Source organism: Lampetra planeri, chromosome 23, assembly GCF_965212315.1.
Source record: "Lampetra planeri chromosome 23, kcLamPlan1.2.h2, whole genome shotgun sequence".
NCBI lineage: Eukaryota > Metazoa > Chordata > Hyperoartia > Petromyzontiformes > Petromyzontidae > Lampetra > Lampetra planeri.
In genome coordinates this window covers 6035147-6059080 of record NC_136129.1, presented here as the reverse complement: position 1 = coordinate 6059080, position 23934 = coordinate 6035147, and the positions used below count along the sequence as shown (strand labels likewise).

At 48.0% G+C, this 23934-nt stretch overlaps 1 protein-coding gene across 1 annotated transcript; it reads left to right on the top strand.

Moving 5' to 3' along the window:
* The first annotated feature begins 2002 nt into the window (after positions 1 to 2002).
* LOC144726340 (uncharacterized) lies at positions 2003 to 23722 on the top strand. The gene is made up of 11 exons (XM_078604958.1): positions 2003 to 2289; positions 3380 to 3434; positions 5954 to 6049; positions 8125 to 8203; positions 13332 to 13446; positions 13885 to 14069; positions 16501 to 16655; positions 18504 to 18666; positions 19566 to 19724; positions 22115 to 22282; positions 22455 to 23722. Exons 1-11 carry the CDS (start codon positions 2283 to 2285, stop codon positions 22620 to 22622), a joined length of 1350 nt encoding a protein of 449 aa, XP_078461084.1. The 5' UTR covers positions 2003 to 2282; the 3' UTR covers positions 22623 to 23722.
* The last annotated feature ends 212 nt before the right edge of the window (positions 23723 to 23934 follow it).

Here is a 23934-nt window from a genome sequence, read left to right as displayed (position 1 = left end):
TTCACGAGCGCGGTCTTCATGAAGCCCCCCGGCGTCATCGCGGTGTTGCAGTGCGTTTGAAGTTGTCCAAATCTCACGACGCCACCGTCGATTGGGTTCATCTTTCACCACGTCCAACCGAGTGAAACGCTTTTGACCAACGAACACCGCACTCACGGCTTGTAGATTACCCAATTCGCAAACCTAATTTTTTTTTTTACACAGCACACGTGCTCGAGGAATATATATATTTGGCGGTGTGGAGCAACTTCCACGACGGTGGATTGAATATTGTTGTGGATTTTACCAGTGGTGGATATCGGCACTAAGTGATATGCAAAGCCCATTGAGTTTTTTTTGTCTTCTTAGTTACGTTAATGTAACTGCATATGGTTTAATAAAATGTTGTTCTTGTCGGTGTGAGCTCACCGGCCCCTTCTTTTCGACTCGAGTGTGATCTATCTGATTCCGCAACAACAACTAAAAAGCCTCATGAAAGTCTTTGTTTAGCCAGGTAATGGGGGAGTCTCAGTTGCAGGAGTGGTCCGCGATTAAAGGGTGCAGGCAGCGCTCCGTCGCATTAAATTTAATATCGCATTTAGATCATTGTAATATTTCGACGTGCCATGAAATGGGCCCATTGTCCAAAACGTCGCCTATTATAGTGCACATTAAGGCAGCGTTATTGATGGATGTGAGTTTGTTCAATATAGACGCATACGATGACATTTACACTTAATTTGTGGAGTGGAGTATTTAGTTATCGCGCTGCTTTATTCATCAATAGACCCGAGTTAGATTCTCGGCCAAGGCTACCAGGAGTGGCTATGGATGTCTGAACCGGTCCTCTTTTCCCTCTCCTCTCGGCCCCTTCATCAACAAGCACTGCCTAGCGTGGTTAGGGGCCGTCCATAAATGACGTCACGCACCTAGGGGGGGGGGGGGTTGAGAAATGTGACGTCACATAATGCGCAATTTTCAATAAATTTAGACAACACGTTCTACTTAATTAAATAGACTTTTTAATAAATGTTTTCTCCTACAACATCAGAGTGCAGCGCCACATTAAATACGCACTACAATGGCAATAGTTTAAAGCGATTTGAAGCATTTTTATTTTGGGGGGGCAGAGCTTTGTGACGTAATATTTGAGGGGGGGCGGTCTGACTTTTTGTGACGTCGTGTGACGAAGGGGGGGGGGGGTCAAAAAGCGTCCAAAATCACGTGACGTCACTTATGGACGGCCCCTTAAGTATCGTCAAACACGATCGAGACGGCGTGGCAATAAGGAATTTATCTAGCAGCGCATTGACAAAACTGCTGAGCGGCAATACAAGTCGAGCAAACACGATCCAAATTATAGATTTGAAGTTTTCGTGACTGAAAGGATCCATACTCTTCGGTTCTTTCGGTAAAGTCACGTAGGTGAAAAATTAAAAAAGTTATTTTTTATTTTAAAAAAAAGTTTTTTATTTTATTTTCACCTACCTGACTACCGAAAGAACCAGAGTACTATCCAAATTATTTGGCGACGTTGCCTGCTTTGTCCAGCGGTGCCTCAGCACAATACGAAAAAAACTCAACTGGCCTTAAAATGGGAAGAAAAAAAATACAGGTGACTTTTCGGGTAATGATTTGCCGCTTCGTACATAGACAAAGACCCCCGTATAGCCTTAACTAATTAGGGGCAAGTGCTGCTTGCGAGCACTTGTGAAGGCCGGAACGGTACACGAGGGGATGGATGGGTGTCCAGCACCACGCCCGACCGCCTTTGTCTCCCCAGTGGCGATGTTTACGCACCGCACCAGGTACTCGTTTTGAGGCCGAGTCGACCTCGGGGAGGCCCAGCACCGGTTCAGATAATCGGTGTTGGCCGTGATCGGGAATCGAACTCGGGTGGCCGGGTTCGTAGCGCGGTGCGCTAACCGCTACGCCACCGCTCCCCACTACATACAAAGGCATCCAGCGTGGCCCACGTGGGGTGGCAGCATCACACGACGCGAGCTGAACCGCACACAGTCCAAAAGTCACAATTGCATCGAAGAGACGCCAAAGTAATTTCCCTGTTGGTTCGCGTGGTGGCGAAATCCGTTCACTTGGAAGTCATCGGCACTGTGTTTTCAGACTCGATGCGTTGTATTCCAACAAAGCAGCTTCTATGACGCCACCCCCACCCCCGTGTGTACACACAAATCACACACGCGCACACACAAATCACACGCGCTCACCATCAAACGTCACGGCTGACTCTCTGTGCTTTTGCAATCTTCAACGCGACCAACATTATCATCGTCGTCGTCGCAATGTCGGGTAAGGATGCGTGATTTCTCATTCGTGCAAAGCGCTACTTAAACTTCTCCCATCACCGAACGGGTAACTGGCGCTCTGATGTTGGACTAGAAAGATGTGTTGTAGTTTTAGCCGCGTTACACACACACATATACACACATATATACACACGCACACACGTGTAAGTTTACGGAGCATAACCGTGCGTAATCTATCGGCTCATATCCACACGCACAATCACTGCGCTCCACTGCCGCTTGTGTGGTCGGAGTCGAGCGAGGGAGTCTGATTCATGTTCATCGTTTAAAGCGAATTGTACTGTCTACCAGATTCTTCGGATTGTAAGACGGCTCCGCGAAGTGAAACGCGGCACCCAAAACATGCGACTGCTAAATTACCTCTCCCACCCCAACACACGTTTACCGGATTAATGATAAGACGTCCTCCCAACTTGTGTTTTTTAAATCTTCCTACGGGGTAAAAGTGTGCCGTCTGTCAAGGCGATACGGGGGAATCTGTCTTTTTTGGGGGGCTGGAATGCGGTCCCGCGGCGATGAGCAACACTTGAGTTACAAGGCCGACGTTCCGAGTTCGATACCACTGCACGACCAACAACAACAACAACAGTGGCGAAATGTGTGCCTGCTGCGGTGTGTACATATCAGCCCTGGGGAGACAAAGGCGGCCTGGCGTACAAGCTGGCCACCCCTCTCGCATGCCGCCACAGCCTTCGCCGGAGCTCGCTGACGGCACTGGCCCCAGCAGTCTATTAAAGGCGACACGGGGGGGGGGGGGGGTCCTTTTTGTCTTTGACCACTGCGTAAAGTGCATTGCAAAGTACAATGTGCGCGCGTGTGTGGTACAGCAGACTGTGCGTGGAACCTCCATTGTCTCTCCGCTGCTGGATGACGAGGATGTGGGTTATAGAGGGGTTGGGTGGTTATGTGACCATACTTCACCCTGTTGGTCAATGCGGACCGGCGGCGGTTTTGCCCGTGGGTTGGGGGGGGGGGCATAGACGCTGTCCACCGCGTGGTCTCGCAGCCTATAGCGCCTGTTACGCACAGTGTTTGTTGCGGTGTGTGAACGCGCCAATGTGCCTTGTGATTAGGGAGTAAAGCTGCCAAGAGTCAAGCAACGAAAGTCAGCCTCGCTCCGACTTTCAGGTACAGTCCTCAAAACGCATGCGGTGCGTTCAAAGTTTACAAAAAAAACACGAGGTAACTCGTACGCAAGTCGGTTTCAATGCACGCGTTGTGCTTCTTCTTCTTCTCCGACAGTCAAAGTGATAATACCGTGAGATGTCTCGTCGTCGTGATATTCATGAACAATTCCTGTGCTCTGTCTCTGCAACATCGATGGGGGGTTTTTTTGGGGGGGGTATTTTTGTTTCTCCAAGTAGCAACCACGGATTCCCTCTCCCTTGTAAAATCGCCCGGCAACTGGATAAACTGAGTCATCCGTGTAATAAATAGATTTTAAAAACTAACTCAAACTATAATCATTAAACTAGATTTAAACAGTGGGGAGGGGGGGGGGTTAACCTCCGATTAGCAAAGGTTTGCTACGTACGGCGCGAAAGACGTTCAACATACATACAAGACCGATGCAGGCATCTTTTCGCCACTGATGTTCACCGTGGCTTGTTTGTATTGTTTGTTTCCACGTAAACAACGATACCCTATATACTGCGTGTCGCTAAGGTGCACGCCTTAGTGCCACGGCGTTCTCATGTCGAGTACATCCCGACTTGTGTTTTTTTAAGATGCGTCTTCAGTTTTTTTTCTAAACGTGTGCACTCTTGTCGCAGCAGGCGAGTTGAAACTATCAAGTTCACATTCTCCGGATCATAAGATGCTCCTGATCGTTACGCGGCATCTCAAACGTCTTACACAGATCTTGTCTCGCACCCAAACACCCATCCCCAAACTTTTTTGCTTTAAAAAATGCAACAAACAAAAGTGCAACGTCTTATAATCCGCTGTATCTGCGCCGTGTTCGATTGACAACGTGAGCATCGCAGCACACGAAGACATGTGCCCAGGGAAATGAACGGGCCTGTGGATAATTAAGAATGATATTCTTATTCTTAGTTTTTTTCGGTAAAATCACGTAGGTACCTACGTGACTTTACCGAATCCTTGCAGTCACGAAAGATTCAAATCTAGAATTAATACCCTCTACGGGGAGGAATTCCACCTATCTGTTAGAGTTTTTAACAGACAACGAGATAAGAAGTCACAGCTTCTCGAGATTACCTACGTGACTTTACCGAAAACAAACTTAGAATATGAATCATTGCAGTCACGAAAGCTTCAAATCTAGAATTACGAATGAACGGGCTGGATGATGAATGACGATGATCTGAATCGGTCCTCCCCGAGGTCGGTCGACTCAGCCTCACAATGTAGTAGCCTGGTGCGGTGTGTAGTAAACACCGCCACTGGGGAGACAAAGGCGGCCGGGCGTGGTGCTGCTGGCCACCCACCCCCACTCGTGTGCCGGGTGCTCGCTTGCCCCAACAGGACTTGCCCCCAACAGACTGTTCAGGCTACACGGGGGATCTTTGTGTGTGTGAGTCGATTGCCTTGGTGACTCTCAATCTTTTTTGTCACGCGCGTTATTTCTTTTACAACGTCTTTTGTGTCCGATGTAAATATTTTGTCGAATACGTGTGTGCTCCCGTTTATTCGCGAGCCATCCACACGAAACGTCGAGCCTGCAGGGCGATCCATTCATAGATACAACTGCTCATCGATCATAGTTAATAGAAATAACAATAATCGAGAAACAACTCTACCCGGTAAACCAAGTTGGCCCAAGCCTCTAGATTTTCCACGCACAATCTCAACACTCAATACATACTGTATATAAACGCTATCCTAACGCACGCTATACCACCCGTCATCTTCCTTCTGTGCTGCTCTGTAAGGTACGAAGCCAGAATCGCTCTCACCACATTCAATCACCCGTCCAGATTGAAGCGAAGTGGGGTGGGGGGAAACTGCAGCAAATCGGTGGGGTATCTCTAAATGGATCGCCCTGCATAAAGTTTCATATTTACTACAGAACTCCTCACCCCGCGGCCCTCTCTCCCTCGTCATAGGCGATGCAGAATCCAATCTGCAGCACGAGCCATCAGGAGATGTGTCCCAGGACATCACTGGAGATGACAGGCAGACAGGAGTGTGCGTGGTCTCGGTGGTTGCTGTAGCCAACAGGCAGTCAGCATTGTGTGTATCTGTCAGTAATGGTGTAGTTAAGAGGCAGACAGCGGTGTCTGTGTCTCTGTAGTGATACAGCCAACAGGCAGACCGCATTGTGTCTCTTTAACACTGCAGCTAACGGGCAAACAGCAGTGTGTTTCTCAGTTTAAAGTTCCGCAGCTAACAGACAGATGCAGACAGCACGTGTGTGTGTCTCCGTTAAAGTACTGCAGCTCCAAGACAGAGGCACAGAGAGCTGACAGGCAAGAGGCAGGGAGCCGTGTGTGTGTGCGTGCGCGCCTCCGTTAAATTGCTGCAGCTAAAAGACAGAGGCAGGGGGAGGCCGTGCGTGTGTGTGTGTGTCCTGTTGTTTCAAGTGTAGTCAGCACCGCCCCAGTGTCTGCAAGCCTCAAGTGACGTCTCCTGGGGAACGCGTGTTGTGGGCCATGCTCGTGTTTCGTGCGTCTGCCTGGCAACAGCAAAGTGGCCGCTGATTCGCTGGCGGGGATCGAGACGGAGTACATCGGGAACCTGCAGGAGCAAGTCTACCTGCTGGAGATGGAGACGGACTTCCTATATCCCCGTCGTTGTGAGCCATCGAAGGCCGTCAAGGCGTCGTGGGAAATGTTCGACTGAGCAGCAGCCCGGGGTTGGGGTGCCTCTCTCTGAATAGCTGGAGCTGTCCAGGACTGAGCTCCTGAATTTATTCACTTGCCGCACCCCTCCCTCCCTCCCTTCCACCCCCCACATCACTTCTTTTTTGGCTTTATTTTCAGGGCTGGAATTGTGCCAAACTAAAGGGGTTCAACTATTTTTGTTGTTGTTGGAATTTTTCCAAACTAAGTGAGATTCTTCTTTTTCTTTCCGGCATCATTTCTGACTGGGCTTAGACCGTAAACTCACTGCACGTAAGATCACGCGGACGGCAGGAACTCAAATTGAAACCTAGGATCTCAATATTCCGAGTATTGAACTACCCTGCCACGTATTCCCAAAAACTCTTCTTTTTGTTTTTACTGGAAACGAATTCCCAATCAAATTTTTTTTGTTACTTTTTTATATTACTTTATTCTCGACCAGATATTTCCTTTTAAAATGAACTCGCTCCATCCGTTTCCACCTCCTTTGAGTCGCCTTTCCACCGATCTCTACTCATCGTCAACTGTGTAAAACAGTGGGTTGCATACCTTTACACGGCATGTGACAACACCGTGGAGTTGTACGTCTCGAAAATAGGGACACGCGTTCAAAATGTTCACCTGCGTGCATTGGCAAATAAGCTGTTGTTAAGCAACAGAGTTTACGTTGTGGCTGTGAAGGTCGTATATTGTGTTCAGAGTTCGCGCTTTGAAAACGCCAAATTGGAGAATTGTGCTGATATAATGCACACAACAGATGTAACAATAGAAGTACAATTCATAATCTGTGTGCATTTGCTTTACTTACAGTATTTACGTACATGCAGGTAGTTTAGAGAAAGGGAATTCTCAGTTTACGTCCAACAGAGCCTTTAATTGCTATCACCGTCCTGACGTGCTTATTGTGACCTAAGTCAAATGTACATTTACACACCCTTTGTCAATCCACTGCTGGATGAGGGCCTCCCCACACTCTTTGGGTGGTGGGCGTTATTTTGACCATACTTCATCACGCTGGTCAGTGCGTGAGGGAGCAGGTGTGTAAGCGTGTGGGTGAGTGAGCCGGTGAATGAGTGAGCAAGTAGACGGGTGGGTGGACGAGTAAGTGAGCGAGTGGTTGAGTGAGCGGGTGGCTGCGAGGCGAGTGAGTGAGCCTGCATGTGAGCATGCGGCCAAGTGAACAAGTGAGAAATTAATTGAGTGAGCAAGTGGGTGAATGGGTGAGCAATGTTCGAGTGGGTGGACGAGTGAGCAAGTGAATCAGAATCTTTATTTATACTGGAGGAATCCGATGGGCTATGAAGCTCTTTTTCACACGTCCAGTAGGGGCGGGTGGGTGACTGCAAGTGAGTGAGCGTATATGTGAGCATGCGTGCGAGCGAGTAAGCGAGAGGGTGAGTGAATCAGAGCGATGGTGAGTGAGCAAGCAGGCGAGAGGGTGAGTGAATGAGCGAGCGAGAGGGTGAGTGAATGAGCGGGCGAGAGGGTGAGTGAATGAGCGAGCGAGAGGGTGAGTGAATGAGTGGGCGAGAGGGTGAGTGAATGAGCGAGCGAGAGGGTGAGTGAAAGAGTGGGCGAGAGGATGAGTGAATGAGCGAGCGAGAGGGTGAGTGAATGAGCGAGCGAGGGGGTGAGTGAATGAGCGGGCGAGAGGGTGAGTGAATGAGTGGGTGAGAGGGTGAGTGAATGAGCGGGCGAGAGGGTGAGTGAATGAGCGAGCGAGAGGGTGAGTGAATGAGCGGGCGAGAGGGTGAGTGAATGAGCGGGCGAGAGGGTGAATGAATGAGCGGGCGAGAGGGTGAGTGAATGAGCGGGCGAGAGGGTGAATGAATGAGCGAGCGAGAGGGTGAGTGAACGAGCGGGCGAGAGGGTGAGTGAACGAGCAGGCGAGAGGGTGAGTGAATGAGCGAGCGAGAGGGTGAGTGAATGAGCGAGCGAGAGGCTGAGTGAACGAGCGGGCGAGCGAGTGAGTGATCAAGTTGGCGTGTCGGCTCCTTGACGTCTGGTGGAACCCGTGAGCAAGCCAAGAAGGCTTCGGAGCTGCAGCCCAAGATGACGTCCGAGGCGGAGCGAATGCTACACAAGATGCGGGTGAGGAAACCTCTTCCTTGTGCCCGGCTGCTCCTCCTTCCCTCTCCTCCCCTGCCGCTCGCAACCAATTTGCTTCACTCGTCCGAGAGGACGACCGCTGCGAAAACAGAGTGGTGTGCGGTTCTCATCCCCTCCACCTCCGCGATGGTCATCCTCACAGTGGCGAGATGTTAACTACCTCGCCTGGTATACATGGAGGTCGTGGGTTCGATCCCGACCCTGACACCTGCTGTATATTTGGAGTTTACATGTTCTCCCCGTGGTCGCGTGGATTTTTCTCCGTGCCCTCTGCTTTTACCCCTACACATTTAGAATCGATGTGCGTTGAAGAGCATTTGGCTGCTCGAAATTTGCACATGATAAGCCACTACATTGACCTTTCATTTGTGATGACCAGGTCGCTTCTGAAAGAGAGCTATATAGCTCAATGGGCCTAGCTGGTAATATAAATATAGTTTTATAATGGAAGGTTTTTACCCTTTTAACTGGTACAAAACTGACACCTTTATTCAAGGCATCATGTTTGCAATGACCACAACACAAGTAGTCAATAAAGCAAACAAAAAGAAGCAACTCTGATAAGGATAATAATATGCACTGTCATTGAAGTTGATTGGCCCACACCCGAGACGGCTTTCTTTAGAGCCTAGTCCCCATTGGTGTAGGGCCAGATGACACCAGAAGGCGTACAACTCAAAAACAGTGCAATATCAGAGTATTGAGAGTTCGGGGTAAACATTTACACTATGAGATCTCTTTTACCAGTGGCAAAATATAATGGAAGGTTTTTACCCTTTTAACTGGTACAAAACTGACACCTTTATTCAAGGCATCATGTTTGCAATGACCACAACACAAGTAGTCAATAAAGCAAACAAAAAGAAGCAACTCTGATAAGGATAATAATATGCACTGTCATTGAAGTTGATTGGCCCACACCCGAGACGGCTTTCTTTAGAGCCTAGTCCCCATTGGTGTAGGGCCAGATGACACCAGAAGGCGTACAACTCAAAAACAGTGCAATATCAGAGTATTGAGAGTTCGGGGTAAACATTTACACTATGAGATCTCTTTTACCAGTGGCAAAATATAATGGAAGGTTTTTACCCTTTTAACTGGTACAAAACTGACACCTTTATTCAAGGCATCATGTTTGCAATGACCACAACACAAGTAGTCAATAAAGCAAACAAAAAGAAGCAACTCTGATAAGGATAATAATATGCACTGTCATTGAAGTTGATTGGCCCACACCCGAGACGGCTTTCTTTAGAGCCTAGTCCCCATTGGTGTAGGGCCAGATGACACCAGAAGGCGTACAACTCAAAAACAGTGCAATATCAGAGTATTGAGAGTTCGGGGTAAACATTTACACTATGAGATCTCTTTTACCAGTGGCAAAATATAATGGAAGGTTTTTACCCTTTTAACTGGTACAAAACTGACACCTTTATTCAAGGCATCATGTTTGCAATGACCACAACACAAGTAGTCAATAAAGCAAACAAAAAGAAGCAACTCTGATAAGGATAATAATATGCACTGTCATTGAAGTTGATTGGCCCACACCCGAGACGGCTTTCTTTAGAGCCTAGTCCCCATTGGTGTAGGGCCAGATGACACCAGAAGGCGTACAACTCAAAAACAGTGCAATATCAGAGTATTGAGAGTTCGGGGTAAACATTTACACTATGAGATCTCTTTTACCAGTGGCAAAATATAATGGAAGGTTTTTACCCTTTTAACTGGTACAAAACTGACACCTTTATTCAAGGCATCATGTTTGCAATGACCACAACACAAGTAGTCAATAAAGCAAACAAAAAGAAGCAACTCTGATAAGGATAATAATATGCACTGTCATTGAAGTTGATTGGCCCACACCCGAGACGGCTTTCTTTAGAGCCTAGTCCCCATTGGTGTAGGGCCAGATGACACCAGAAGGCGTACAACTCAAAAACAGTGCAATATCAGAGTATTGAGAGTTCGGGGTAAACATTTACACTATGAGATCTCTTTTACCAGTGGCAAAATATAATGGAAGGTTTTTACCCTTTTAACTGGTACAAAACTGACACCTTTATTCAAGGCATCATGTTTGCAATGACCACAACACAAGTAGTCAATAAAGCAAACAAAAAGAAGCAACTCTGATAAGGATAATAATATGCACTGTCATTGAAGTTGATTGGCCCACACCCGAGACGGCTTTCTTTAGAGCCTAGTCCCCATTGGTGTAGGGCCAGATGACACCAGAAGGCGTACAACTCAAAAACAGTGCAATATCAGAGTATTGAGAGTTCGGGGTAAACATTTACACTATGAGATCTCTTTTACCAGTGGCAAAATATAATGGAAGGTTTTTACCCTTTTAACTGGTACAAAACTGACACCTTTATTCAAGGCATCATGTTTGCAATGACCACAACACAAGTAGTCAATAAAGCAAACAAAAAGAAGCAACTCTGATAAGGATAATAATATGCACTGTCATTGAAGTTGATTGGCCCACACCCGAGACGGCTTTCTTTAGAGCCTAGTCCCCATTGGTGTAGGGCCAGATGACACCAGAAGGCGTACAACTCAAAAACAGTGCAATATCAGAGTATTGAGAGTTCGGGGTAAACATTTACACTATGAGATCTCTTTTACCAGTGGCAAAATATAATGGAAGGTTTTTACCCTTTTAACTGGTACAAAACTGACACCTTTATTCAAGGCATCATGTTTGCAATGACCACAACACAAGTAGTCAATAAAGCAAACAAAAAGAAGCAACTCTGATAAGGATAATAATATGCACTGTCATTGAAGTTGATTGGCCCACACCCGAGACGGCTTTCTTTAGAGCCTAGTCCCCATTGGTGTAGGGCCAGATGACACCAGAAGGCGTACAACTCAAAAATGTTTACCCCGAACTCTCAATACTCTGATATTGCACTGTTTTTGAGTTGTACGCCTTCTGGTGTCATCTGGCCCTACACCAATGGGGACTAGGCTCTAAAGAAAGCCGTCTCGGGTGTGGGCCAATCAACTTCAATGACAGTGCATATTATTATCCTTATCAGAGTTGCTTCTTTTTGTTTGCTTTATTGACTACTTGTGTTGTGGTCATTGCAAACATGATGCCTTGAATAAAGGTGTCAGTTTTGTACCAGTTAAAAGGGTAAAAACCTTCCATTATATTTTGCCACTGGTAAAAGAGATCTCATAGTGTAAATGTTTACCCCGAACTCTCAATACTCTGATATTGCACTGTTTTTGAGTTGTACGCCTTCTGGTGTCATCTGGCCCTACACCAATGGGGACTAGGCTCTAAAGAAAGCCGTCTCGGGTGTGGGCCAATCAACTTCAATGACAGTGCATATTATTATCCTTATCAGAGTTGCTTCTTTTTGTTTGCTTTATTGACTACTTGTGTTGTGGTCATTGCAAACATGATGCCTTGAATAAAGGTGTCAGTTTTGTACCAGTTAAAAGGGTAAAAACCTTCCATTATATTTTGCCACTGGTAAAAGAGATCTCATAGTGTAAATGTTTACCCCGAACTCTCAATACTCTGATATTGCACTGTTTTTGAGTTGTACGCCTTCTGGTGTCATCTGGCCCTACACCAATGGGGACTAGGCTCTAAAGAAAGCCGTCTCGGGTGTGGGCCAATCAACTTCAATGACAGTGCATATTATTATCCTTATCAGAGTTGCTTCTTTTTGTTTGCTTTATTGACTACTTGTGTTGTGGTCATTGCAAACATGATGCCTTGAATAAAGGTGTCAGTTTTGTACCAGTTAAAAGGGTAAAAACCTTCCATTATATTTTGCCACTGGTAAAAGAGATCTCATAGTATAGTTTTATAGTTTTGTTGTATTCTTCGGCTGCCATTCCATAATCAGCCTCATCCATTGGATACCACAACCCTTTCCGGCATATATCCAGTGAAAACGTGGCTTAAGTTTTGCCCGGATACAATTTGTGCCGAGATACTTTATGAAGCCGAATTGTAATCATTGTATTCTTCATATCACAGCCGTTGCATCATCACCATCATCTACATGACTATCAATCAGTGAACATCCATCGCTATCAATCGTCCGCCCATCTAAAACAATTATGGCATGTTTCATAGAAAAGCTCTCATCCAGCAGTGGATTGACACGTACATATGCACTAGTCTACTTTGGGCACTCTCAAGACAATGCCTGTGCACGTCAATGACCCTTGAGTGACCTGCGTAGGATGATGTCACTCGACAGGAACTCTCTGAGTTTGATTACACGCCGCCGCAGTGCACACAACGCCGTTCGTCGTCCGGGAGACGCTTTTTGTTGTTGTGTCCACCGCGGTTAGTCAACCGGGACAGGTCGCACGCGTGGGGTGAGGTAAAGTGTGGGCGCTCCCATCTCTTCCAAGGCGCCTGGCCAGCGGCGAAGAGATCTTGTGAGCTCTCTCTCTCTAGGCCGAGGCCTTTCCACCAGCAGTGGTGTGAGAAAGAAGTTGCAGGGCTTCCCCTTTATCTTTCATTTGATAAAAATCGAGGGATATTTCTTGTTGAAGCAAGATACCCAGCTCAGCCCACGTATTTGACCAATATTTGTTTATACTTGTGTGAGCTGCTATTTTAGAATACTTAGTAATAATACATTGAAATTAATATATGTTTTTATATACAGCATAATTGATATGAATTGCTTCCGAAATCCCAGTGTAATGTACGCAGGAAACCATAGAGGAGTGGGATGGCAGCCAGAACCAGCACAACAATTGCCAAAACTCTGTGATCCTACGTTGGCATGTTTTATCAACTCCATTAATGAGTGCTTATACGTGTGGGAAGAGTACAGACTGCACAGAAATAAACCCACGTGTGCAAGGGTGAGTGAGTGGGTAAGACTCAATCCCCGTACAGATGGAATACAGATGGAAATTAATCCACCTGTACTGTCATCGTACTCTGGCAAGCCGGGAGACCTTGGCGCCCACGGTTATGCACGAAGTTTCAGGAACGTGTGTGATCCACGAAACCTTACAATCATAAGTGCTCGCTTGCGAGTGTACTCAGCCACCAGTGTCCGACTGATGATGATGATGGCGATGATTTGAGATGTTGCGTGTGATGCGCGTCCGTCAGGGAATGGAGGTGGAGGCCCAGGGGATTCATCTGGAGCTGCGGCGGATGGAGGCGAGCGTCTCCTCCCTGCGCTCCGAGAACGAGCTGCTGAGCCGCCAGCTGCGAGCCGAACAAGGTATGGTAACCCGACCCCACATAATCCCACGACCCATATGACCCCACATAACCCCACGACCCTACAACCCCACGACGCCATGACCTCACCGTGCTGCACCCTCCTCGCACGCTCCCGCTGAAGACGCTCGGTCCCTATGAGACCGATCTCGAACGCTTTCTCTCAACGATGTGAAACTCGTAAATAGGCATAAAAATCACGTGTGTTTGCACGTTTTACCACAAGCTCGTGTCGTTCATGCAGACTTGATGTCTTGCAATAGGTGTTTATTTGGTGTTTGAACATCTTAACACCTTGTTTTATTGCCAGAGAGGGTAAAGCCTATCCTTATCTTTCCCCCCATAATTTTAATACTGGCAACAACAAAAAAAGTTTCCCCGCAGATACGGAGTTGCGATTGTTGTTTGTCGGCGATCGTTGCGGTGTTCGCCACGGTAGACGCGCGAGCGGCCGACAAGCGCGCACTCCTGGCCGAGCTCGTGGCCGAGCGGCAGCGGCGAGAGCTGGGGGACCGCGAGGCGACCTTCAAGGAGGCGGAGGTGTCACGCGCCCGCCAGGAGCAGGAGGCCGCGCTGGCGTCGCTGCGCAGCGCCGAGCACAGCGTCCGCATGCTGGAGACTCAGGCAAGTCAAGGGGATGATGCTCGTCCGCCCGCCCGCCGGCTGCCACCGCAGGGCCCCGTTGCACCTTTGATGCGCTGTCGCAGTGCTCTTCATTGCAAGGCCCGTGAGCCACTGGCGAGGTCCCGTTGGTGGCCTTTAATGCGGCCCCCTGACGTGCGGCTCGCCAACAATACACAAATGTGATAACACCTCCCCCCCCCCCCGATCATCATGCTGTCAAACTTCAGCGGTTTAAAATGTGTGACGGCCCTCACGCTGATGATATCTTATCGGCAAAAGTGCCCCCCCCCCCTCTGAAGATTAGTGAGGAACACTGCGCTGTCGAGAAGGGCCATCGCACAAAACGTCGTCGATTAATTTTTTTCCTCATTAGGTTATTGACGAGTGAATTCGTTTTTGTTGTTGTTAATTGTGCTCCAGCCCTGTATTGTGTTTCAAACACTACAAAGTAGTGTATTTACTGTACAGTATAAAGTTTTTGAAGGTCACGTGAAAATACAAGGTCCTAGGCACCACGGTCCCTGAAGTCCCCGCGTTAATCTCACACCATGCGTGTGTAGAGGTGGTGTGCAAATTACTCCCACCCCAACCTATTTCCACTAATGTGGGACATTTTAAATACTCAATTGGATGCCACGGTGGCAAAATGTTAACTACCTTGCCTGGTATACAGGAGGTCATGTGTTTGATCCCGACCCTGATGCCTGCTTGTATATTTAGAGTTTGCATGTTCTCTCTTCCTGGTTTTGAGTGAATTTTTCTCCAGGTCCTCCGGGTTTGCCCTCCACATTTATAACCAACATGCGTTTAGATTATTTGGCTGCTAGAATTTTCCATATGATAAGCAACTCCGTTTAGCTATAATTTGTGGCCAGGTCTCTTCTGAAAGAAATATATATAGCTCAGTGGGCCTTACCTGGTAAAATAAAAAAGTTGAGTTTGTAGAATGTCCCTTGCTCTGAATGCGAAGTTAATGTCGCACCTCGGTCAGTAGGGGGCACTACACGGAAGGCTGCATTGTGTGCAGTCAGGGCTGAGAAGGGGGATTGTCACGTAGATAAATGTTATGCTGTACGTACTTTGAGATTTTTAAATAATTATTTTTAATGCGAACCAACACTTAGATGGGGCACCTTAAAATATAAAAATAATGGGATACAACAGAGGTCGGCAGACGTCACACTTACAATGATTACGTGTTGGTCATTGCCGTTGTGCGGTTAAATGAGTGAACTGTCAAGTGATTGTTTGTAAACGGTAAGAATGGATTTTGGTCCCAACCCACTGAATTACGATGCCTTCTCAAACGTCCTTCATAGTCTTGTCACGATTTGCCATACTCGCAATTCACCGAATTGTCATATACAGCATTGAAAACTTGTATTATAATGTTTCCTTTGATCACTTTCAGATTTACAAATAGAAGCTATTATTTCGCGCTGGGTAATTTCAAGCAGACAACACGAATTGTCTGCTTGTTGGGTGATGACCGGTAAACCGGTAAGCATTCTCAGGATTGGTTGAATTAAGAAACATGCCCCATTGTTTCAACTGTCGTGCTTTTGGGAGATGGAATCGAACGGAAGCCCTCGAGATTTCAGACTCTCTTTTATATCAGCTGGCAGGGCCCCATTGAGCTGGGCAGCTCTGTTACAAAGTCGACCACAGCCCATGACCGTCGGCAGTGGTGGCAGTCGCAGGGCTTCACAGGGTGTGAATGTGCAAAGTGCCCAAGAGCGAAAACTAACTGCCTCCGTTTCTCAGTTTAAAAAGTAAAACATTTGAAGTTCATTGCTCGAAGAGTTACTCAATGTATGGCGAATCGACAACTGTTTTGTGCCAATACATTTCCATGCAGTTATCGATAATACAAATTAACATTATGAAAGGTGCAACAACGAATATCGAAACGACGTAAATCAAAGGCGTAGGTGGTGGAAGCGACGGCCGAGAAGCGACGGATATGAGAAAGGATGGATAATGCTCTCAGCGACGTCAGTGTGGGTTGAGGCAACACGAAAATCAGGTCGCGGCATTAACAAAGTGACAACGTATTTGCAAAACGATGTAGAAGGGAGGAGACGTAAATCGGGGTATTGCTATTTAAAGCTTTCGTGACTGCAGGGATTCATCTTCTTGGTTCTTTCGGTACAGCCACGTAGAAGGGAAATAATAAAATTTAAACTAAATAAAATAAAATTCTCACATTGTTTCGGCCACAACGCAAGCAGCCGTCCTCAGGTGATGAACAGGTCTGTCGGAAAGACAGCGTCTGAATTGTATTTTATTACGTTTGATTTTTATTATTTTATTATTTCCCTTCTACGTGACTTTACGGAAAGAACCAAGAAGACGGGGTATTGCTGATTTAACATTTTTTTTGGAACAACACCCCTAATCAATTGCGTTTGTGTCGCCGTGATCGCCGCAGCTGGCTCAGCGGGGCGAGCAGCAGCGAGCCACGGAGGCCGAGCTGAGCGAGCGGCGGGCCCAGCTGCTGCGTTCACAAGCAGCGCTCGGCACTGCCCAGGAGCACTTTCTGAGCAGTAGCGCGGTGCTCCAGGAGCAGATCGCCCGTGAATACAGGTGCGCCACAAATCCGGCAGGACCCCAGTTAGATTCCTGCCACACCGCCTTCGAAGGTGCCCCGCTAACAGCACTTGCCTCACCCGTCTGCATATGCATGTACGTACGTTGAACTTCTTTCGCGCCGTGCCTAGTCAACAGTGCTCATCGGAGGTACGTAAGCGACACGGTGGGGACGTTTGTCTTTATGTTTACGTACCAGTGTAGCGGTTAGCACGCTGTGCTAAGAACCCGACAGAGACCCGAGTTTGATTCCGGTTCACGGCCACAAACATCGGCGATGATTATCTGAATCGGTCCTGGGCCTACCCCTAGGTCGACTCAGCCTCAAACGAGTACCTGGTGCAGTGTGTGCAAACATCGCCACTGGGAAGACAAAGGCGTGGTGCTGGTCGCTCACCCCCTCGGGTACTGTTGCAGCCTTCATAGGCGCTACTTGCAAACAGCACTTGCCTCGAGAGTCTGTTAACAGCTATACGGGGGACCTTTGTCTTTAGTCTTTACCGCTTGCTCGCTCCCTCGCCCGCCCGCTTGCCACCATCGGCAGAGGTGAGTACGACTCCACTGGGCATGGACTCGCAGCGGTCAGAAATCGAATGCAGTTAAATTGTTGAAAGATACGATGTCGATTTGTGTGCAAAACGCAGATATCATGTAATGTGTGGGGTTTGCCGAGTTGAGATACAGGAAGCACGCCCATGCTAGGGATATGTTCCTGCTTTTTGGATTAATGAAAAAATGTTTAATCAAATTTACATGATAATTCTTGATTTAAAGCTTTCGTTACTGCAGGAATTCATATTCTTTGGGTCTTTCGCGCCCAAGTCACTGTAGCTCAGCCGCTGACATGATAACTTCTGGGTTTTCCCCCCCAATACGTGGTGTCACAGTAGCATCGGGTGACGTCAGTATTGTTAGCAGGCGTAAGACATTTAAACTTGTATTCGTGCGTAATGGAAATGATCCTAAAATCCTAAAGTATTGAAATATGAAACTCACCCCTGGCCCGTGTCTGTATGCACATTTCAGTCCGCATTGACCGTCGACAATGCCGAGAAGGGGTTTGTCACCTCTGAAGCACAACAAACCAAGATATTTCGGAGGAAAAATGATATCTCACAACACCGGAATAAGGGAGAACTGAGCGTAGATCATCATCTTCATCACGATCCGTGGGCAGATAGCTCGTTGGTGTCCACTGCACATTTGGTCATTTGTTTCTACTCTCATCAGCCTTGTGACAGTATGCTCAGGTAGTGCCACATCTTTCTGGCACCGATTCTCTTTTGTCGTCAAAACCTAAAGCGTGAAATGCATTCTCGAAAGTGACGCGATAATTTACGCAACCGACACAAACTGGGCCTTTTGACGCCTCCGCTAAGACTCAAGAGATATCAAACTTAATTTGGAGCTTTCGTGACTGCAGGAATTACTCTTTGGTTCTTTCGGTAAAGTGACGTATAAAGAGAAAATAATAAATTAAATACTAGCATACGACGTTTCGATTGCAACACAAGCAATGTTGACTGTTATGTTATCCGACTCTCTGTTGTATTACATTACATTTCTAAGCATACTAGATTTGTGTTTCTATTTCATTTATACCTGATGATGATTGCTTGTGTTGCAATCGAAACGTCGTATGCTAGTATTTAACTTATTATTTTCTCTTTATACGTCACTTTACCGAATGAACCAAAGAGTCAAGAGATATCTCTGGACAGCAGCCGCCTCCACACCGGTAACTGAGCATTGGCGACGATTGGGGGGGGGTGGGGCTATTTTACTCGTCCGTCTCTTCACGTTGCTCACGTGGTGGTGGTGGTGGGGGGGGGGGGCGCGCGCCAGGGAGGAGTCGCGGACGCTGAGGCAGCAGCTGCGTGAGCGGGAGCTCTCCGGCGAGCAGGAGCGCCTGCTCCGAGCCAAGGTCACGGAGGACTGCGCCGCCCTCGCGCGCGACAACGCTGCGCTGCGCGCCCAGACGCTGGAGCTCAGCCGCTGCCTGGAGCTGGTGAGGAGATCGCATCGCCAGCTCGTTTTCTTTTTGTGTTTAACACCCCCCCCACCCCCCCCCCATGTAACGTTTATTCAACGTTGACCTTGTCATGACCCCCACAGCACGCGGTGCTCTTGTACGTCATGCCGAGACCCCCCCCCCCCACCACCTATTAACATCTTGCCAGTGTTTCTTCTTCTTGGTTCTTTCGGTGAAGTCACGTAGAAGGTAAATAATACAAAAATAAAAATAAAACATAATAAAATAAAATATTATTTTATTATGTTTTATTTCTATTGTTTTAGATGAATCCCTGCAGTCACGAAAGCTTTACATCGAAATCTTGCCAGTGGTGACAAGATGTTAGCTCCTTCGCCTGGTATGCAGGAGGTCGTGGGTTCGATCCCGACCCTGACACCTGTATATGTGGAGTTTGCGTGTTTCTCTCCCCGTGATCGTTTGGATTTTTTTACAGGTCCTCTGGTTTTTGCCTCCACATTTATAATGAACGTGCGTGTAGAGTATTTGGCTCCTGCTATACATTTACACGTGATGATAAGCCAATTCCTTGAGCTATGTAATTGCCAGGTCGCTTCTGAAAAAGAGCTAAATAGCTCCGTGGGCTCTACCTGGTAAAATAAAAAATTACATTTTATTTTAATTAGTTTTCGTAATTTGCTTATGTTTCCTCACTTTGCACTCCCTTTGTGTTTTTTCATTGTTTGTTGTTGTAAGTTTCTGACCCCGTGCAACCTACTGGACATCTGCGTGAAAAAAGAGCTTCATAGCTCATCGGATTCCTCCAGTATAAATAACGATTCTGATCCTGGATTGCTCTGTCCTCCAGTAGTTTTCATAACTACCCACCGACAGACAGTCAGACAGACCCTGTTTCGCTTTGCGCGCGACCCCAGGAGTGCTCTCTACGGGACGAGGGCGCCAGCCGGCTGTCGTCGAGCGCCTCGCGGCTCCTCTCGCTGCAGGAGTCGGAGCGCTCTGGGCACAGCGAGAACCTCCGCTTGCGCCAGCTGCTCGAGGAGGAACGCAAGAGGACGCTCGAAGCACTCCAGCAGGTTCTGGCGCGGTTGACGTGACCACGCTGTGAACGTGACGCCTGTTTACACGGGCGCATCGTTTTGCGCCGGTCCCACAATCGAATCTTCGCAGTTTATTTTAATTACGCAGCTTTGTAAATTATGTGCGTGTCTTGTGACTGAACTCGTTTTGACGTTAAACGAGTTTTTTTTTATTCGAAACCCTGACTTGTATATTTATTTTGGTGGGTGGTGGGGGGGGAAGTTACGCTGGATTTGTACACATTAGGCACGCGAGATGTTCATAAAATCATCGGAGCGGAAATTCCTTTAGGGTTTCATGTCGCGATAGAAGCGCATTAGGGCTCGCAATAGGAAGGGTCGCGAGTTCAAGGCCTGACTGTGGGTCAACTCGGAGACCTTCTTCGCTTTTGGGAGTTGTTAATAGCAGATACCGCATCGTGGAGAAATCAACAGCGGTTGCCCTATGGGTAAAGGCTCCCCCCCCGTCCCGCCACGAGCTCAGGGCTTTAAACCGTAGACGAGCAACCCCTCGTGCACAGTAACGAATAATTATTAAATTTAAATAAAACTAATTATTTGGTGGTGGTGGTGATGTTGCTGCTGAGTTGGCGGCGGTGCACAAGCACAATCAACATCACGAAAACGCCGTCTCGTCAATAACACTGCCACTGCCTTTCCACGCTACGAGGGGTCATTGTCCAAAATGTCGCCCGTTATATATTCTTTCTTTTAAGGCCATAGTTTTAGTTACCGAATATGTTACTTTGTTGTTGTTGTTGACCATTTAAATGCCACGTTTCCACGAGCCACAAAACTCGAGAAACTTCTCGAGTTGCCCCCCCCCCTCCGACCCCCGCGACTCGTCCACGTGGTCGTCCCTGTCAGGTCGGCGTCTGGGATTAACGAGGGCAAATCCAAAGTCAACTCGCGTTGGCTGGAGAGAGAGACGAGGTGGCCCCCTCGCCGCGCGAGCGAAGCGGCGTCGTGCTCAGGACAAGTCTTCCTGCGCTTCTGCGTCCGGCACGACACGTGGCCGTTAGTCCAGTGGTCATCGGCCTTCATGGCTTTGGGAGCACACCCCCCCCCCCCTCAATTAAGAGCACTGGTCCCCCCCCACCCCACCCCCACCCAGTAAACTTTTCCTGCACCTCAACAGCCTTGGCAAACAACGAAGTTTGTTGAGGAGCGGAATAAATGTTTCTCCGATGGAATACCGCGGTTAGTTTTGTCCAATTACCGCAGTGAGTTAATGAGTTACGTACGATTTACCGCCATTGATTTCACACAACCTACATATGCCGTGTGTGAGTCCATTACAATGCACGCCAATTGGCCCATTCGTTTCCAATGTGAAACCCGAACGCTTCAGGACAAATGTTGCACAGGTGCGTGAACGCGCCACTCTATTGTTACCTCTCTCTATTGTTGGCGTGCAGGTGCTGCGCGTTTGCTGTGCCGTGTCCCGTTTCTTAACACAGCCCCCCCCCCGCCTTCTGCCCCTCCAACGCACTTCTCTTCTTCAAACATGACCGCACACGCCGTACTTTGTCAGGCTTTTCTCAAGCACCAGTCTGTTTGCTGGTGTTAGGAGATTACCAGCACTGAGTTTTTAGTCTTTTTTATTTCTCTCTCTCTTTAAGGCCTAACAACCAAAATAATTCCTTAAGTATGTCGGTCCGTCTGTCTGTGACATGGGGGTCATCATAACTCTCGTTAAGATGATCCGATAAGAATGGTATGTTGGTTGAAAGGTGTGTTGTTGTTGTTGCTGTTATTATTTGGGACCTTACAGAAGCAGAAGTGACGAAGCGTGCTAAAATTAGGAACTCGGTGTAGCCACGTAAACAAATATTCCCCTTCCAGTACTCGATTAGTGCTGCTGCAAAAAAAGATGCTTACAGTGACAGATAAGTGTCGTTCGCGGGTCGTTCTAAGTGCAAGGCCTCGTGTGGCGACGGGCCCTGTGTAATTATACAGCCCGTAGGGCTGCGGGTTCCCCAATGCCTCGAGTCCAATGACATTCACATCCCTTTTCCACTGGCACATCCTAGCCAGCACCACAAGATTGTCTGAATCTGGCTCGGGGCCAAGTGGAGCCAGGGACAGGGTGTTATGATTCGATCATCGTGTGCAACAGCAGTAAGTACACCGTGAGGATGCAGCGTCGCCGTGTCATCTTGCACTCATCTCTACTCGTTTGTCGCTCATGACGTCAGTGGCGCGGCACGGCTTGGCACGGCACGGCACAACTCGCCTTGTGCAGTGGAAAAACACCCTGGCATCTCCTGAGCCGCGATGGCCTGGCTCAGCACAGCCCCGACATGGCTGTGGAAAAAAATCGATCCGTAATTTGTTTGACGATGCCCCGGACACCCGACGCGTTTCCAACCGTGGGGCCGTTGCAGGTTCATCGCCTGGAGCAGGAGCTCAGCCGCAAGGAGCTGAGCGTTGCGGCCGCACGCAGCCGAGCCACGGAGCTGGAGGCGCGCCACGCCAGCGCGCACGAAGCCAGCGTCCAGCTGAGGAACGACAAGGCGCTGCTGGTGGAGCACATAGCCGATCTGCAGAACAAGGCAAGCAGATAATAGAAACGACGTTTCCGTCGTACACACATACGCATGTTGAACTTCTTTCGCACCGTACGTAGCCACCCGCGCCCATCGGAGGGGCAGTCGCCATCTTCCCCCGCACGCGCGGACCTCCCCCCTTCTCATGCTCCTCAACGTTGTTGCCGGCCGTGCGCAGCTGGCAGGACGGGAGAAGGTGCTGCGCCAGGAGCGAGTGCGGTCCCTGGGCCTCGACTACGAGCTGGAGGCGACGCGCGCCAGCCTGGATCGCTCGGGCACAGTGCGGCGCGGCCGCCTCGGCGCCAGCCCCAGCCCCACGCGGCGCAGCGTGGTGCTCTCTTCTTAGCACCCCCCCCCCCCACCAACTCTGCTGGCTAGGGTTGTGACCTTTGAAGGGGAAAAAATAAAAGTTATTGATTTCCAGCTCGAATGAGCTTTTTGCCGATGGTGCTTTATCTCTTGTTTACTGCCCTCAGCCGGTCGTGGCAAATTCTGAGTTACCATGGCGAGGGTTACCCGTTTAACGTGGAACGTTGGTCCAATAGTTCCAACCGGATGCCAATGTTGGCTAAACGTTGCATGTTTACTGGGTAGTCTTTCCGGAGGACAACCATTGTTGACTTCCCCATAAAAGTGGTACTAATTTTATTGGCCCCCAGAGGAATGATGGTCCGTCATACTACCACAGAAGCCATTTTGTCACCAGCCTCTATGGGGTGGGGAACTTTTTCCTGGTGGGCAAATGGCCATAAACACACACCTCGGTCACCCCCAACTAGGATTTGAACTGGAATTGTGAGACGTTAGCTCTCCGGCTTGAGCAAACAGGCTGGATAAAATATATGAGTTGAAGATGAGCATCTAACATTCGTCGTTCATTTTTTATCCAACATTGATTTTTGGGTCCAATTACGCGAGTCAAATATTGTGTCGTTACACCCTGATCTGCCCGAACACAGCCAAATAAATACATTTGTTGCGTGAACAAACGTGTGTTGGCGGGCGGTCCACAGCACCGAAACATTGGGCAGTATGACGTTTCTACTGGCAGTTACAACCAGCATCATCGAACGGTTTGAAAATGTCCTCCAGTCTCGGGTCTTATTATAATTATCAATTGTAAATCGTAATATTGCTTCACGAAAGCCTACGTTCACTGTAACGTCGTTGTTTATAAAAGCGTCGAGGGCCTCGTTAAAATGTCACCATTTTCCCATGGCACTCTGTGTAAAAAAGTGCTTTAAAAATAGATCGATTTCATTGTTTCACGTACGTATTTTTAGGGTTTTGCTGTGGTTTTAATTACAAAGAGTATTTTTTTCACGAAATCAAAACTGCAAATGAGTTCAGGATTCTTTCGTAATCGAGTGGCGTAAACGAAGAACGGAATCTTCCCCCCCCCCCCCCCCCGTCAAATTAAACAATAAAACAATACGGTCAGTGTAATCAGAGTACGGAGTTTCTGTTCATACCGCGTGAATGACGTTGGACTTGAAACGATAGTGGCTGTTTTTTTCTCCTTCATGTCTTCTGTTTCTACCTCTGTTAATCTGCAATTGTTTCCTCTCCGGAATTGTTTTTTTATACTAACCCAACCTGCACTGCTATGCTGTGTTTACTTACACACGTGGGTGGAAAGGCATACCCCCCCTCCCTAA